Source organism: Oryctolagus cuniculus, chromosome 3 (genome assembly GCF_964237555.1).
Source record: "Oryctolagus cuniculus chromosome 3, mOryCun1.1, whole genome shotgun sequence".
NCBI lineage: Eukaryota > Metazoa > Chordata > Mammalia > Lagomorpha > Leporidae > Oryctolagus > Oryctolagus cuniculus.
The window spans coordinates 37,104,709-37,119,021 of NC_091434.1; the positions used below are offsets into that span (position 1 = coordinate 37,104,709).

Consider the following 14,313-nt stretch of genomic DNA (forward strand, 5'->3'; position numbering starts at 1 on the left):
CGTTGTGGCCACTTGGGGAATGAACAAATATATGGAAGATCTCTCTCTCTCTGCCTTTGCCTCTCCCTCTCTGTAATTCTGCGTTTGAAATAAATCAATAGAGCTTAAAAAAAAAAGATACAAAATATTCTCCAAAGCAAAGGATCTAATTATTATTGACTGAATTCTTTTTTCATAAACCAAAAATTTTTTTGAAAAAACTATTTCCCATACACTTATCCTCATATGTATACAATAGCAAATTTTTTACCTGGACCGACACATATAGCAAAGTAAAAAAGCTGAGTATTTTTTATCATTTAAAACCTGAATCATAAAAGAATTTTACTTAGGGCTTAGAATTCATTTCTGCTGCCATAAGTAATTGAAGATGGGTTAAAAAGATACAGGTAGCTGCAAGTTCTGCTCCCATTAAGTGTCTGAAGCAAAGTACCAAATCTACGACTATAATGAATGTGTTGCTTAAGAAATATTTATCACTTAGAGATAAAATTTCCATGTGGTATATAGTACATGACATACAGTATGCATAATTCTGAATTCTCTAGGACCTTTGGCAGATAAACTCTGGCTTATGTATTTGGTGGCAAATCAATTTCATTTGTAGAGAACTGCTAGTGAGGTATCTACCTTACAAAACCATTTCTTAGTGAGATAATTGGAAAATACAATTTCTCTTACAAGATAATTCTTGTAACCAGAGCTATTTAATTTGTAAGACAAAAGGACTCTATAAATGTCATACCTTAGAACACCACCAGCATCTACCATGTTCTTCTTTAGCATGTTAAAGGCTTTCTCCTGCTCCATTCTGATTATTTTCTTATCAATTTTAGGGTCTGTAGGAACTCTGTATTCAGGAAACTTCTGTACCTTTTTAATGTAAATCCTTTATACAAGAGAAACAATTTGTTTCACTATTTTATAATCTTAAAAAAAAAAACCAACATCAACCAGAAGCTTACAGTAAGCATTTAACTTCACAGAAAACTCAGTTTATCTACAAAGTATTCAAAGGCTTACATGAAAGATATCCCATATGTTCAATACTACTTAGCAAATTAACAATAATGACTACCAACAATCATAACTTGAATAAAATATCTAAGTATTTATGGATTTTTTTCTGGATTTGTCTCTTCTCCATTCTTTGGAAGACATAATCACCCCATGCCCAAGGTTACCATCATAGCCTTCTTCGAAGCTACTGTGCCTCCAGAATTTCACTATTAAATCCACTTGATACATCAACACCACAGTAACTCTTCACATTTGATTTCCTAACGTGAAGAAAATGCCTGCTCCTTAATAAAGGATAAATTTCTTGGCAGCACTCAAGACACTCTATATGATTCTAATTTGTTTACTTAATCTTGCCCTCTATTACTTTAAAATTTCTTTTCCTATGACGTTCATTTCTCAAAGTCCCTTCCTCCTCTGTAGTTGTGTCTCATCTTTATTTATATAGTTTTCGCAACCTGTAACATCTTGCCTCTAAATCTCCACCTACTCAACTTCAATCTAAACAGAAATATCCAGGTTCAATTTGACCTTCTTTCCTAGGAATTTCCATGGATATATTTCTTTTTGAATACCTTTAAGAGGCAGTTAAGAGGCTGGCATTTTGAGATACTGGGTAAAGCCACTGCCTGCAATACCAGCATCCTATATGGGCAGTTTGAATCCTGGCTGCTCCACGTACAATCCAACTCCCTGCTAATGTGCCTAGGAAAGCAACAGAGAATGGTTCGAGTACTTGGGCCCTGTGCATGGGAGACCGGGAAGAAGTTCCTGGCTTTGGCCCTGCCCAACCCCCATACTGACCATTTTTAGGGGCCTGGAGTTGTGATGCAGTGGGTTAAGGTATTGCCTGCATGCCAGCATACCACATGGACACTGGTTCACAGTCCAGCTGCTCTACTTCCAATCCAGCTCCCTGCTAGTGAGACTGGGGAGGCAGCAGAAGATGGCCCATATGTTTGGGCCCCTGACACCGACATGGGAGCCCAGATGGAGTTCCAGCCTCCTCGCTTCAGCCTGGCCCAGCCCTGGTCTTTGTGGCCATTTGAAGAGTGAACTGGTAGATGGAAGATCTCATTCTCTATGTCTGTCTCTTCCTCTCTAACTCTGCCTTTCAAATGAATAAATAAATCGATAAAAAAAAATTTTAAGTACTTGTCGAATGACAAAAATAAAATTACTTCTGCACTATACAAGTTTTTCCCCCAAGTTATACATCAAGTTTTTATATTGTTTACATTTAAAGAGTAGTTGAAAACTTGTTTCATGGTCAAGTTAAATATTGCCAAAAGGGGCTGGTACTGTGGTGTAATGGGTAAAGCTGCCGCCTGCAGTGTCGGCTTCCCATACGGGCACTGGTTTGATTCCCAGCTGCTCCATTTTCAATCCAGCCCTCTTCTATGGCCTGGGAAAGCAATAGAAGATGGCCCAATGCTGGTTAGAGACCTGGCTGCTCTACTTCCGATCCAGCTCTCTGCTATGGCCTGGGAAAGCAGTAGAAGATGGTTCAAGTTCCTGGGCCCCTGCACCCACATGGCTCCTGGCTTTGGATCAGCAGAGCTCTGACCATTGCGTACAACTGGAGAGTAAACCATTGGATGAATGACCTCTCTCTCTCTCTCTACCTCTCCTGTCTCTGTGTAACTCTGCCGTGCAAATAAACAAATAAATAAATCTTAAAAAAAAAATCTTTCATTGGTTCACATTTTTCTTTCTCATCCAGGGCAACAACTATCCTATATTCCTATTCTCTCAAAAACTTACTGTGCTGTTCTCATACATTGCTAAAGTGAATGCAAATTGGCAAAATCGTGCTACAAAGCCACTTTGTAATATTTTTCAGTGTTTAAAAAGGAATATAACTTTTTCCCTAGCAATTGCATTTCTAGAAGTTTATTTAATATACTTGCACTAATGCACAATACCATGAATTGCAATTTTGCATATAATTAAAAATACTTCTCATAGTTTACATGGTCATCATTAGAAGACTAATAATAATAAGTTCAGAACTGGATTATAATATGGCTACTAAAGAGAAAGAAATAATGCTCTTTTTTTTTTGTTTTGACAGGCAGAGTGGACAGTGAGAGAGACAGAGAGAAAGGTCTTCCTTTGCTGTTGGTTCACCCTCCAATGGCTGCTGCACTGTGGCCGGCGCACCGCGCTGATCCGATGGCAGGAGCCAGGTACTTCTCCTGGTCTCCCATGGGGTGCAGGGCCCAAGGACTTGGGCCATCCTCCACTGCACTCCCTGGCCACAGCAGAGAGCTGGCCTGGAAGAGGGGCAACCGGGACAGGATCCGGCGCCCCGACCGGGACTAGAACCCGGTGTGCCGGCGCCGCTAGGTGGAAGATTAGCCTAGTGAGCCGCGGCGCTGGCCAAAAATAATGCTCTTTACAAGAATACTTCAAAGTGTTGTGGAACACCATACTTAGTGAAATAAGCCAGTCCCAAAGGGACAAATATCATATGTTTTCCCTGATCTGTGTCAACTAACAGAGCACCTAAAAGGAAACCTGCAGAAGTGAAACTGCCACTATGAGAAGCAATGACTTGAACAATCCTTGTCTTGACTGTCAAGGAACAGTTCATTATTTTTTTTATTATTTTCTTTTTCTACTTAATACCATCGGTTGAACTATTTACTGAACACAGAATTACTCATAATTGTTTAAATCCAATTGAAAATAGATGCCAGTAAAAAATAAGAGCAGGAATAAGAGAGGGAGGAGATGTACAGTTCGGCACACAGACCTACCCCTAAGGTAAAGCTAAAAACTTGCTATAGGACTCCAAATCCCATTAAGCTGGGTGGTACTAATACCATGTTACACGTTAAAGTGATCATTTTAAGTGTGTAACTGATCATATAGATAGGAATAAGTGTCAAAGAGATCACATAAATAAGACCAAGTGTCTGGTAATAACAACTGATAAAATTAAAAAGGAGAGAAGGCTCCAACATGGGAAGCAGGCCACACACCAGACTCATAGAATGACAAACTCCCTAAACAGCACTCTGACCTCAGAATCAGCTGTCAAGACATTCGGATCCGGCTGAAAAGCCCATGAGAGCATTTCAGGCATGGAAAACCAAGGCACTATGGCAAAAAATGATCTACATGAAGGGTCTCTGGTGAGATCTCAGTGGAAAGAAGGGGCCCTCAAAGAAGGAGATACTTTTCTCTGTCTAAATGCTGACAGAGTTTGTGGACTCAGAAGGCTTCCATACCTTTGGCAGCACATGACAAGAGCCTCAGGTGATCACTGACATCATAAATAAGAGTGTAAATCGTTAAATCAACAACAGGAATCACTGTGTATTTACTCCCCATGTAGGACCTCTGTCCTTAATGAGTTGTACTGTGAGAATTAACAGTAAAACTAGTCTTCAAACAGTACTTTATACTTCGTGAGTGTGTGGGTGCAAACTGCTGAAATCTTTACTTAGTATAGAGTTGCTCTTCTGTATAAAGGTAATTAAAAATGAACCTTTTCTTTTCTTTTTTTTTTTTTTTTTTTTGACAGGCAGAGTTAGACAGTGAGAGAGAGAGAGAGAGAGAGAAAGGTCTTCCTTTTTCCATTGGTTCACCCCCCCCCCCCCCCAAAGTGGCCGTTACAGCTAGTGTGTTGCGGCCGGCACGCTGCACTGATCGGAAGCCAGGAACCGGGTGCTTCCTCCTGGTCTCCCATGCGAGTGCAGGGCCCAAGCACTTGGGCCATCCTCCACTGCCCTCCAAGGCCACAGCAGAGAGCTGGCCTGGAAGAGGGGCAACCAGGACTAGAACCTGGCGCCCATATGGGATGCTGGTGCTGCAAGCAGAGGATTAACCAAGTGAGCCACAGCACTGGCCCCAAGAATCATTGCCTTAAACGGTACACAGAGCGGCCAACATTGTTTCACAATTGATTAAACCTCAATCATAATGTTGGTTCCAGTCCCAATTGCTCAGCTTTCAATCCAGCTCCCTGTTAATGTGCTTGGGAAAGCAGCAGAAGATAGTCCAAGTACTTGGGGACTTGCCACCATGTGAGAGACCTGGATACAGTTCCAGGATCTTGGCTTTGGCCTAGGCCAGTCCCAGTCATTATATACATTTGGGAGTAAACCATGGAAGATGGAATGGCTGGATGGAAGCGCTGTCTCTCTCTCTCTCTCTGTCTCTGTCTCTCCCTCTCTTTCTCTGTAACTCTGCCTTGCAAATAAATCAATCAATCTTAAAAAAAGAAAAAAGATGGGGGCCAGTGCTGTGGCATAGCTAGTAAAGCTGCTGCCTACAGTGCCATTATTCCATATGGGGGCAGGTTTGAGTCCTGACTGCTCCACTTCCCATCCAGCTCCCTGCTAATGCACCTGGGAAAGCAGTAGAAGATGGCCCAAGTCCTTGGGCCCCTGCACTCATGTGGGAGACCTGGAACAAGCTTCTGGCTCCTAGCTTTGGATTGGTCCAGCTTTAGCCATTGCAGCCATCTGGGGAGTGAACCTGTGTTGGAAGATCCATCTCTCCCTCCCTCTTTCTCTGTAACTCTGCCTTTCAAATAAATAAATAAATAAATCTTTAAGAATAAAAGGAAAGAGGAGGACACAGTGAGCAGGGATGAGAGAAAATTTAAGAATTCAATGAATACTTTTTTGGTAATGTTTAAACTTAACAAAAATGTCATATTCACTATTCAAAAAGTCAAAACTTAATTTAAAAAAAAGGAAAGAAAATAAACCTTACCGGGCTGGACAAGTGGCTTTGTAGAGCTGACAGGACCTGCTTTCCTGCTCACTGATTTTTTTCAACTGGAAACCTTTTCTCCTTGGCCCATACTGACACTCCATCACCACAGCTCTACTCCCTGTGGGCCAAAAATCAGTTGTTGATATTAATTCAAGTGTCCGTCTAATTTAGACCCTGGATTAAAAACAACTTGGTGGTAGCAAAGGCAAAATCTACACTTTCAACTACACAACTTTAAGGAAAGAGAAGACTGGTAGATTTTATTAAGATACACAAACATATAGGTTTGAAAGTTTATTGTAAAATGTACCAAAGATACTATAAAATTATGGTAAAGAAATGAGCAAAAACCATATTTATTGATACTTAGACACATAAAATTTTTAAAAATAATAAAATTTAACACTTTATAAATAGAAATTATCAAATGTTTCATTTGGTTAACACTAATAACATTTTTATAAATATAAATTTTGAAAGTACAATTTTTGTTTTTATTTATTTATTTAAAGATTTATTTTATTTACTTTAAAGACAGAGTAACAGAGAGAGGTAGAGATAGAGAGAGAGGTCCTCCATCCGCTGGGTCAGATGGCCACAACAGCCAGAGCTGTGCCAATCTGAAGCCAGGAGCTAGGAGCTTCTTCCTGGTCTCCCACACAGGTGCAGGAGCCCAAGGACCCAGGCCATCCTCCACTGCTTTCCCAGGCCACAGCAGAGAGCTAGATTGGAAGAGGAGCAGCTGGGACCAGAACCGGCGCCCATATGGGATGCTGGCGCTTCATGCCAGGGCATTAACCTGCTGCACCACAGCACTAGCCCCACAAACACTAATATCATGTAAAAATTCATTTCCTGGGGCCAGCGTCTTAGCATAGTAGGGTAAGCTGCTGTCTGCCTGTGATGCTGGCATTTCATATGGGTGCTGATTCAAGTCCTGGCTGCTCCTCTTCCTATCCAGCACCCTGCTAATGTGCCTGGGAAAGCAGCGGAAGATGGTCCAAGTTCCCTGGGCCCCTGCACTCTTGTGGCAGATCAAGAAGAAGCTCCTGGCTTTGGCCTGGCCCAGCCCTGGCTGTTGCGGCCATTTTGGGAGTGAACCAGGGGATGGAAGATCTCTGTGTCTACCTCTCTAACTCTGCTTTTAAATAAATAAAATAAATTTTAAAAAAGTGAGAATGCTATAGTCAAACTTCTACAATATATGACTTCTGATGAACAAGTGTAATTGACTTTTCAAGAGTAAACACCATAAAGTGGAATTGCTGGTTGTAAAGCATGTACATTTTGTCTTTAAAAGATTATTTCAGGCTGACGCTGTGGCTTAGCAGGCTAAGCCTCTGCCTGCCATGCTGGCATCCCATATGGGTACCAGTTCATGTCCCTGCTACTCCTTTTCCGATCCAGCTCTCTGATAAGGCCTGGGAAAACAGTGGAGGATGGCCCAAGTGCTTGAAACCCTGTGATGTAGTGGTAAAGCCTGCAATGCCAGCATCCCATATGGGCACTGGTTCAAGTTCTACTTCCAAATCCAGCTCCCTGCTAATGGCCTGGGAAAAGCATCATAAGATGGCCCAAGTGTTTGGGCCTCTGCTACCCATGTGGGAGACCTGGAAGAAGCTCCTGGCTCCTGGCTTTGGATTGGCCCAGCTCCAGCTGTTACAGCTGTTTGGGGAGTGAACCAGTGGATGGAAGATATCTTTCTCTCTCACCTTCTCTTTGTCTATAACTCTGCCTCTCAAATAAATAAATAAATCTTTTTTAAAAATTACTTTAAATTGCTCTCTAAAGTTGTGGTACAGGTCCAGAATCGCTTCTCTGAAAGTTTTTGGACCAAGTGTATTTCAGAATTTTGAATATTTGGAATGTGCTATGATAATATTAGAGAATACTTCTACCAAGTATCATGTAGACAATAGCAAAAAACTTAACAGTAGTTCTTTATGAATAGTTTCAGTAAAAGGAACAAAGACTGCATACAGCCTTACATTGTTCAAGTCAAGTTTTGCAGTAAGGTGGATTCCAAAAATCTTTGTTTCCTGGGGCATTTCTAATACCTTTTAAAATCTTTTTTTTAAAAGAATTTCTTTCCCTTTCTGATATTACCCCATGACTTAGCACAAAATGTTTTTTTTTTCTTTAAAAAGATTTATTTATTTATTTGAGAGGCAGAGTGACAGGGAGAGGCAGGGGAAGAGACAGAGAGAGAGAGATCTTCCATCTGCTGATTCACTCCCCAAATGGCCACAACAGGGGGGATTGGTCCAGGCTGAAGTCAAGAGCCTGGAACTCCATTCAGGTCTCCCGTGGGGATGGCAGGGGCTCAAACACTTGGACCATCTTCTGCTGCTTTCCCAGGCACATTAGCAAAGAGCTAGACTGGAAGTGGGGCAGTCAGGATTCAAACTGTGCTGCAATATGGGATGCTGGCCTCACAAGAAGCAGCTTAGCCCACTGCCCCACAACATGGGCCCCAACATTGCTAGACTATTAAAAATCAATGTATTATGAAAATTTGCATATGTATATAAAAATAGAGGTATAATATAAGAAACCCCATCACTCCAGGTAGCTATCATTTAGCTTCAACAACTATCAGCATATAGTCAATCCTGTCTTATTTATCCCCTACCTGCTTTTTCATTCCCCCAGATGGCTTTACAATAAATTGCAGATGCCATATCATTTCATGTATAATTCTAAAGTATATGGTATACATTAAGTAAATATCTCTAAAAGATAGAGACCCTTTTATAAAAAAGTGATCTTGGGGCTGGTGCTGTGGTGTGGTGGGTAAAGCCGCCGCCTGTAGTGCCAGCATCCCCTGTGGGCGTTGGTTCAAGTCCCAGCTGCTCCAATTTTGATCCATCTCTTTGCAGTGGCCTAGGAAAGCAGTAGAAGATGGCTCAAGTCCTTGGGCCCCTGCACCCATGTGGGAGACCCAGAAGAAGCTATTGGCTCCTGGCCTTGGATCAGTGCGGCTCCAGCCATATGGGGAATGAACCAGCAGATGGAACACCTTTCTCTCTCTCTCTGCCTTTCAAATAAATAAATACATCTTCAAAAAAGAAAAAGTTTTCATGGTGATTCTTTTTTTTTTTTTTTTTTGAAAGGCAGAGACAGAGATGGATCTTCCATTGACTTCACAGATGCCCTCAATAACTGAGACAGGGCCAGGCTGAAACCAGTAGCCAAATTAAATTAATCTGGGTCTCCTATCTAGGTAGCGGAGACCTTAACACTTGAATCATTGCATGGTGCCTCTCAAGGTGGGCATTAGTAGGAAGCCAGAATTGAAAGCAGAGATGGGATATAAACCTATGCACTCCATTAGCGGTATGGGTGTCAAGTGGCCTCTTAACCCATGCACCAAATTCCCACCTAAGAACTCTTAAACACACACAAAGACACATACTTGAAAGGCTCTTATACACACATGTACACACATTTGACAATCCCATTATCACATTTCAAAAAAATTAATGGTGGGGTTGGTGCTATGGCATAGTGGGTAAAGCTGCCGCCTGCAGTTCTGGCATCCCATATGGGTGCTTTGGAGCCTTGGCTGCTCCACTTCCCATCCAGCTCTCTGCTATAGCCTGGGAAAGCAGTAGAAGAGGGCCCAAGTCCTTGGGCCTCTGCAACCGGAAGAAGCTACTGACTCCTAGCTTCAGATCAGCTTAGCTACATCCGTTGCAGCTATTTGGGAAGTGAACCAGTAGATCAAAGACCTCTCTCTTTCTCTGCCTCTACCTCTCTAGTAACTCTGCCTTTCAAATAAATAAATAAATCTTAAAAACAAAATTAACAGTAATTTCATAATGTTATGATTTCCAATATTTACATTTTTCTGTCTCACAGGTATTTTCCCCCATAGGTTTATTCAAAATTTTAAAGATTTTTTTAAAAAAATTTATTTAAAAGTCAGAGTTACATAGAGAGAGGGAGAGACACAAAGAGAGAAAGAATCTTCCATCTGCTGGTTCATTCCCTAGAAGACCACAACAGCCAGGGCTGAGCCAGCCCAAAGCCAGGAGCAAGGAACTTCATCTGAGTCTCTCACGTGGGTAGCAGGAGCCCAAACACATGGACCACCTTCCGCTGCTTTTCCAAGGCCATTAGCAGGGAGCTGGATTGGAAGTGAAGCAGCTGAGACACAAACTAGAGCCCATGTGGGGTGGTTTTACCCACTAGGTCACAACACCAGCTCCTTCAAATTCTAATCCAAACAAGATCCACAGACTGCATCTGTTTAATAAGTATCTGAAATTTCTTTTCATCTACAGATTTTTCTCCTCCTTTTGCACAGGTAGTTTGCTGCATTCTAGATTTTTCTGATTCCATCTCTGTGATATAGTGTGTTCTTTTATCTCTTATATTTCCTATAAACTGTTAGCTCCAGAACTTTGATTAAAAACAGACTTGATTTTTCTAAGAATACCCCATAGGTATGCTGCATACTTTTTATTGCTTCCTATTTGTCTATTTGTGATATTCACATTGATCAGCGAATTAAAGTGTTTTAGGGTGTTGTGAAACTTTTCTTTTTGTCAGTCTGAGAAATATGACATATTTTCCTGTTATTTGCTAGTGAAGGTGAACACCTTTGTGCTCATTTGCTATCTTATTTAAAAAAATCAACCTGAGGGGCCGGCACGGTGGCACAGTAGGTTAATCCTTCACCTGCTTGCCAGCATCCAATATGGGCTCCAGTTCTAGTCCTGGCTGTTTCTCTTCCAATTCAGCTCTCTGTTGTGGCCGGGGAAAGCAGTAGAAATTGCCCAGGTCCTTGGGCTCCTGCACTCTCGTGGGAGACCAGGAAGAAGCTCCTGGCTCCTGTCTTCAGATTGGTGCAGCTCCGGCCCTTGCAGCCATCTGGGGAGTGAACCAATGGAAGGAAGACTTTTCTCTCTGTCTCTCCCTCTCACTGTCTGTAACTCTACCTTTCAAATAAATAAATAATAAAATCTTTTTAAAAAATCAACATGAAAAGTGATTATTTTTTAAAGGATTTATTTATTTACTTGATAGGCAGAGTTACATAGAGAGAAGGAGAGACAGAGATCTTCCATCTGCTGGTTCGCTCCCCAGATGACCAGGGCCGGGCCAGGCCAAAGCCAGAAGCCAGGAGCTTCTTCCAGGTCTCCCACGTGGGTAGCAGGGGCCCAAGCACTTGGGCCATCTTCCAGTGCTTTTCCCAGGCCATTAGCAGGGAGCAGGATTCGGAAGTGGAACTCAAACAGGTGCCCATATGGATGCCGGCATTGCAGGCTGTGGCTTTATCACTACATCTCAATACTGGCCCTCATTTGCCACCTTTTAAAAAAAACTGTCTGTTTATAGCCTTTGCCCATTTTTCTATATAGTTCTTTAATCTTTTTAAAAAAAGTATGCTTTTTTATATTCTCCATAGAAATTCTTTATTATATGTATTTTGTGTGTATGTGGTTTTTTTTTAAGATTTTTATTTATTTATTTGAGAGGTAGAATTACAGAGTGAGAGAGAGACAGAGAGAGAGGTCTTCTGTCTGTTGGTTCACTCCCCAAAATGGCCGCAAGGGCTGGAGCTGAGCCAATCCGAAGCCAGGAACCAGGTGCTTCTTTCTGGTCTCCCACGCAAGTGCAGGGGCCCAAGCACTTGAGCCATCTTTTACAGCTTTCCCAAGTCATAGTAGAGAGCTGGACTGGAAGAAGAGAGCAGCCGAGATTTGAAATGGCGCCCATATGGGATGCTGAAGCCACAAAAGAAGGATTAACTTACTGCGCCACAGCGCTGGCCCCTATTGTATGTATTATATAATGCTGTTTATAAAATTGCTGCTTTTGTTTTATTTTAGTTGTGGTGTCTTGTAAACAGAGTTTTAAATTTTAATGTCAGATTTATCAATATTTTATTGTGTTTTTTTTTTAATTTTGAAGTTTTTTTTTAAAACTTTGCTGTATCCTACAGAACAGTAGGATATTCAGCTTAAAATCTTTATGCTTTATGGTTTTCTTTTGTAAAAAGACTTTTTTATTCATTTGAAAGGCAGAGTGATACACGGAGAGAGGAAGAGACAAAGAAATATCTTCCATACACTTGTTCACTCCCCAGATGGTCACAACAGCAGGGATTGGCCACGCCAAAGCCAGGAGCTTGGAACTCCATCTGTCCCGGGGCATTTCAGGGGCCCAAGTACTTGGGCCCTTACCTGCTGCTTTCCCAGGAGCATTAGAACAGAATAGGGAGCAGAACAGCCGAGACTTGAACCTCTGCTCCAGTATGGGATGTGACTTAACCAACTGTACCAAACACCAACCCCAGTTCTATTGTTTTCAAATCTATTTATTAGTATTATCTATTGCTGTATAACAAATTATCCCAATCTCGGTGGCAGAAAACTACAAATGTTTAAAATCACAGCAGACATTTTAAAAAATAATAAAATTGTCCTTTTTATATTTTTTTAAATAGGCCTATTAGAATTTACATGTTTGGGGCCGGTGCCGTGGATCACTTGGTTAATCCTCTGCCTGCTGTGCTGGCATCCCATATGGGCTCTGGTTCGAGACCCAGCTGTTCCACTTCCTGTCCAGCTCTCTGCTATGGCCTGGGAAGGCAGTGGAAGATGGCCCAAGTCCTTGGGCCCCTGCACCCATGTGGGAGACCAGGAAGAAGCTCCTGGCTCCTGACTTCGGATCAGCACAGCTCTGGCCATTACAGCCATCTGGGGAGTGAACCATCGAATGGAAGATCTCTCTCTCTCTGTCTTTCTCTCTGCCTCTCCTCTCTCTGTGTAACTCTTTCAAGTAAAATCAATAAATCTTTCAAAAAAAAAAAAAAGTTGTTATCTACTAAAATGAAAATAAATCATTTTAAGAAAAAAAATCATTTTTAACTATGGACTGTGACTTCTGCTGAACCTTTTAAAATAATTATTTAAAAAGTACCTGCATTGACAAATGGGATTCCATCATACGGGACATACTGAGATTTCCACATCAGGCGAGTGGCTGGCTTCGCTGGGCTTGGAGACTGGCGGGTCCCCCAAACACTCTGAGTCTGCTGCTTGTGGAATGTTAGGACACTTTCTAATTCAGTCTCACTTACACAGTAGCCACGGTATGAATCTCCAATTTTCTGCAAGCAGTAAAATTACGTAACAAAATTAGTAGCAAGTATGCTTCACTACATAGTGCGTTTAATGAGATGGTTGTCTCATCAGCTTTCATAAGAGAAAGGTTCTTGCCATCAGATCATTGGTCTATTACAACCAGTAGGTCTGATCTCAGTTCAATCAGGATCATTAAAGAGATATTCTCCAGGTATGATTTAGGGAAATATGGATACCAAATTGATATCCTATCTTTATCTATATTTTGTTTGACAGGGACAACAGACAATATTTAGAGAGGGTAACTTCAAGAACATACAGTGCACATGCTCTTCTGGATATTAAAAATCCTACCCCTGGAACATTTTGAGATAAGCATCAAATTAGCCAGAGCACTAGTTGTCAGTGGGGTTTCTTTGAACTGAGACTGATTTTGACACAATGCCATGAATCTACCTGAAATCCTATGAAAATTGTGATTGTATTTCCCATAAAATGTTGTAGAAGAATTGACTCATTAAATTTTTTTAATGATGATTCTTCATGGAGAGGAAATCCTGTCTGGACTTAGTACCAAAAATGGTAGTTTGTTCTTTATTTTATTTAAAAAAATTAAAATGTATTCAATTCTTTCAGGAAATTAGCATAACTTCTCTTATTTAATAGGTAAAGAATTTAGTTAACAACTTGGATTTCCCTTTTGAAATGTAGACTCTTAGATTACAGGCAGGTGTGTATATTTGTAAAGAGCATACATATACACACACTTCATTAAGATATGTACTTTCTTATTGCTATTTTTACATTCCCATTCTTGTTTTTATTTATCCTTTACCTCCCACTCTTAATATTTACCTTGCTAGCATATTTTATATTTTTTGTAAGCTATATTAAATTTTTTTCTGAAACATGGCAAGGCATAAGTACAATTTCCCTTAAAAATAATGAAGAGTCACTTACAAACTTTCTTTTTGTCTGGCTATTTCTTTATCAAAATGTCTATTACAAATAAAAGTAGGATTATAAAGTTTAACTGTACTACTTTTAAATCAAATAAAATAGACAGAATACATATGTCACTTAAACAAAAAAAATTGAATTAGTACAATTTAATCAGGTATATAGATAGGCCTATAGATAAAAGTTTAGGCCAGCGCCGTGGCTCAATAGGCTAATCCTCCACCTGCAGCGCCAGCACCCCGGGTTCTAGTCCCGGTCGGGGCGCCGGATTCTGTCCCGGTTGCCCCTCTTCCAGGCCAGCTCTCTGCTATGGCCAGGGAGTGCAGTGGAGGATGGCCCAAGTCCTTGGGTCCTGCACCCGCATGGGAGACCAGGAGAAGCACCTGGCTCCTGGCTTAGGATCAGTGCGATGCACTGGCCACAGCGCGCTGGCTGCAGTGGCCATTGGAGGGTGAACCAACGGCAAAAGGAAGACCTTTCTCTCTGTCTTTCTCTCACTGTCCACTCT

General features: G+C 41.3%; 1 protein-coding gene across 12 annotated transcripts in view; it reads right to left on the minus strand.

Annotated features, from left to right (window-relative positions):
• The window catches only part of CARF (calcium responsive transcription factor), a 76,006-nt gene that overhangs the window by 27,349 nt on the left and 34,344 nt on the right, over positions 1–14,313 (minus strand). For 9 of the 12 annotated variants that reach the window (XR_011387158.1, XR_011387157.1, XR_011387156.1 and 6 more), the window contains 3 exons: positions 12,682–12,871; positions 5,749–5,869; positions 746–889 (listed from right to left, as the gene is read on the minus strand). Coding sequence is in view for 8 of the 12 variants with exons in the window: in XM_051849257.2 (XP_051705217.1) it covers positions 746–889; positions 5,749–5,869; positions 12,682–12,871 (455 nt within the window). In the remaining 4 variants the exon portion in view is untranslated. The remainder of the gene's footprint in view (positions 1–745; positions 890–5,748; positions 5,870–12,681; positions 12,872–14,313) is intronic. The other 3 variants (XM_070070358.1, XM_070070356.1, XM_070070357.1) reach the window with 1 other exon arrangement.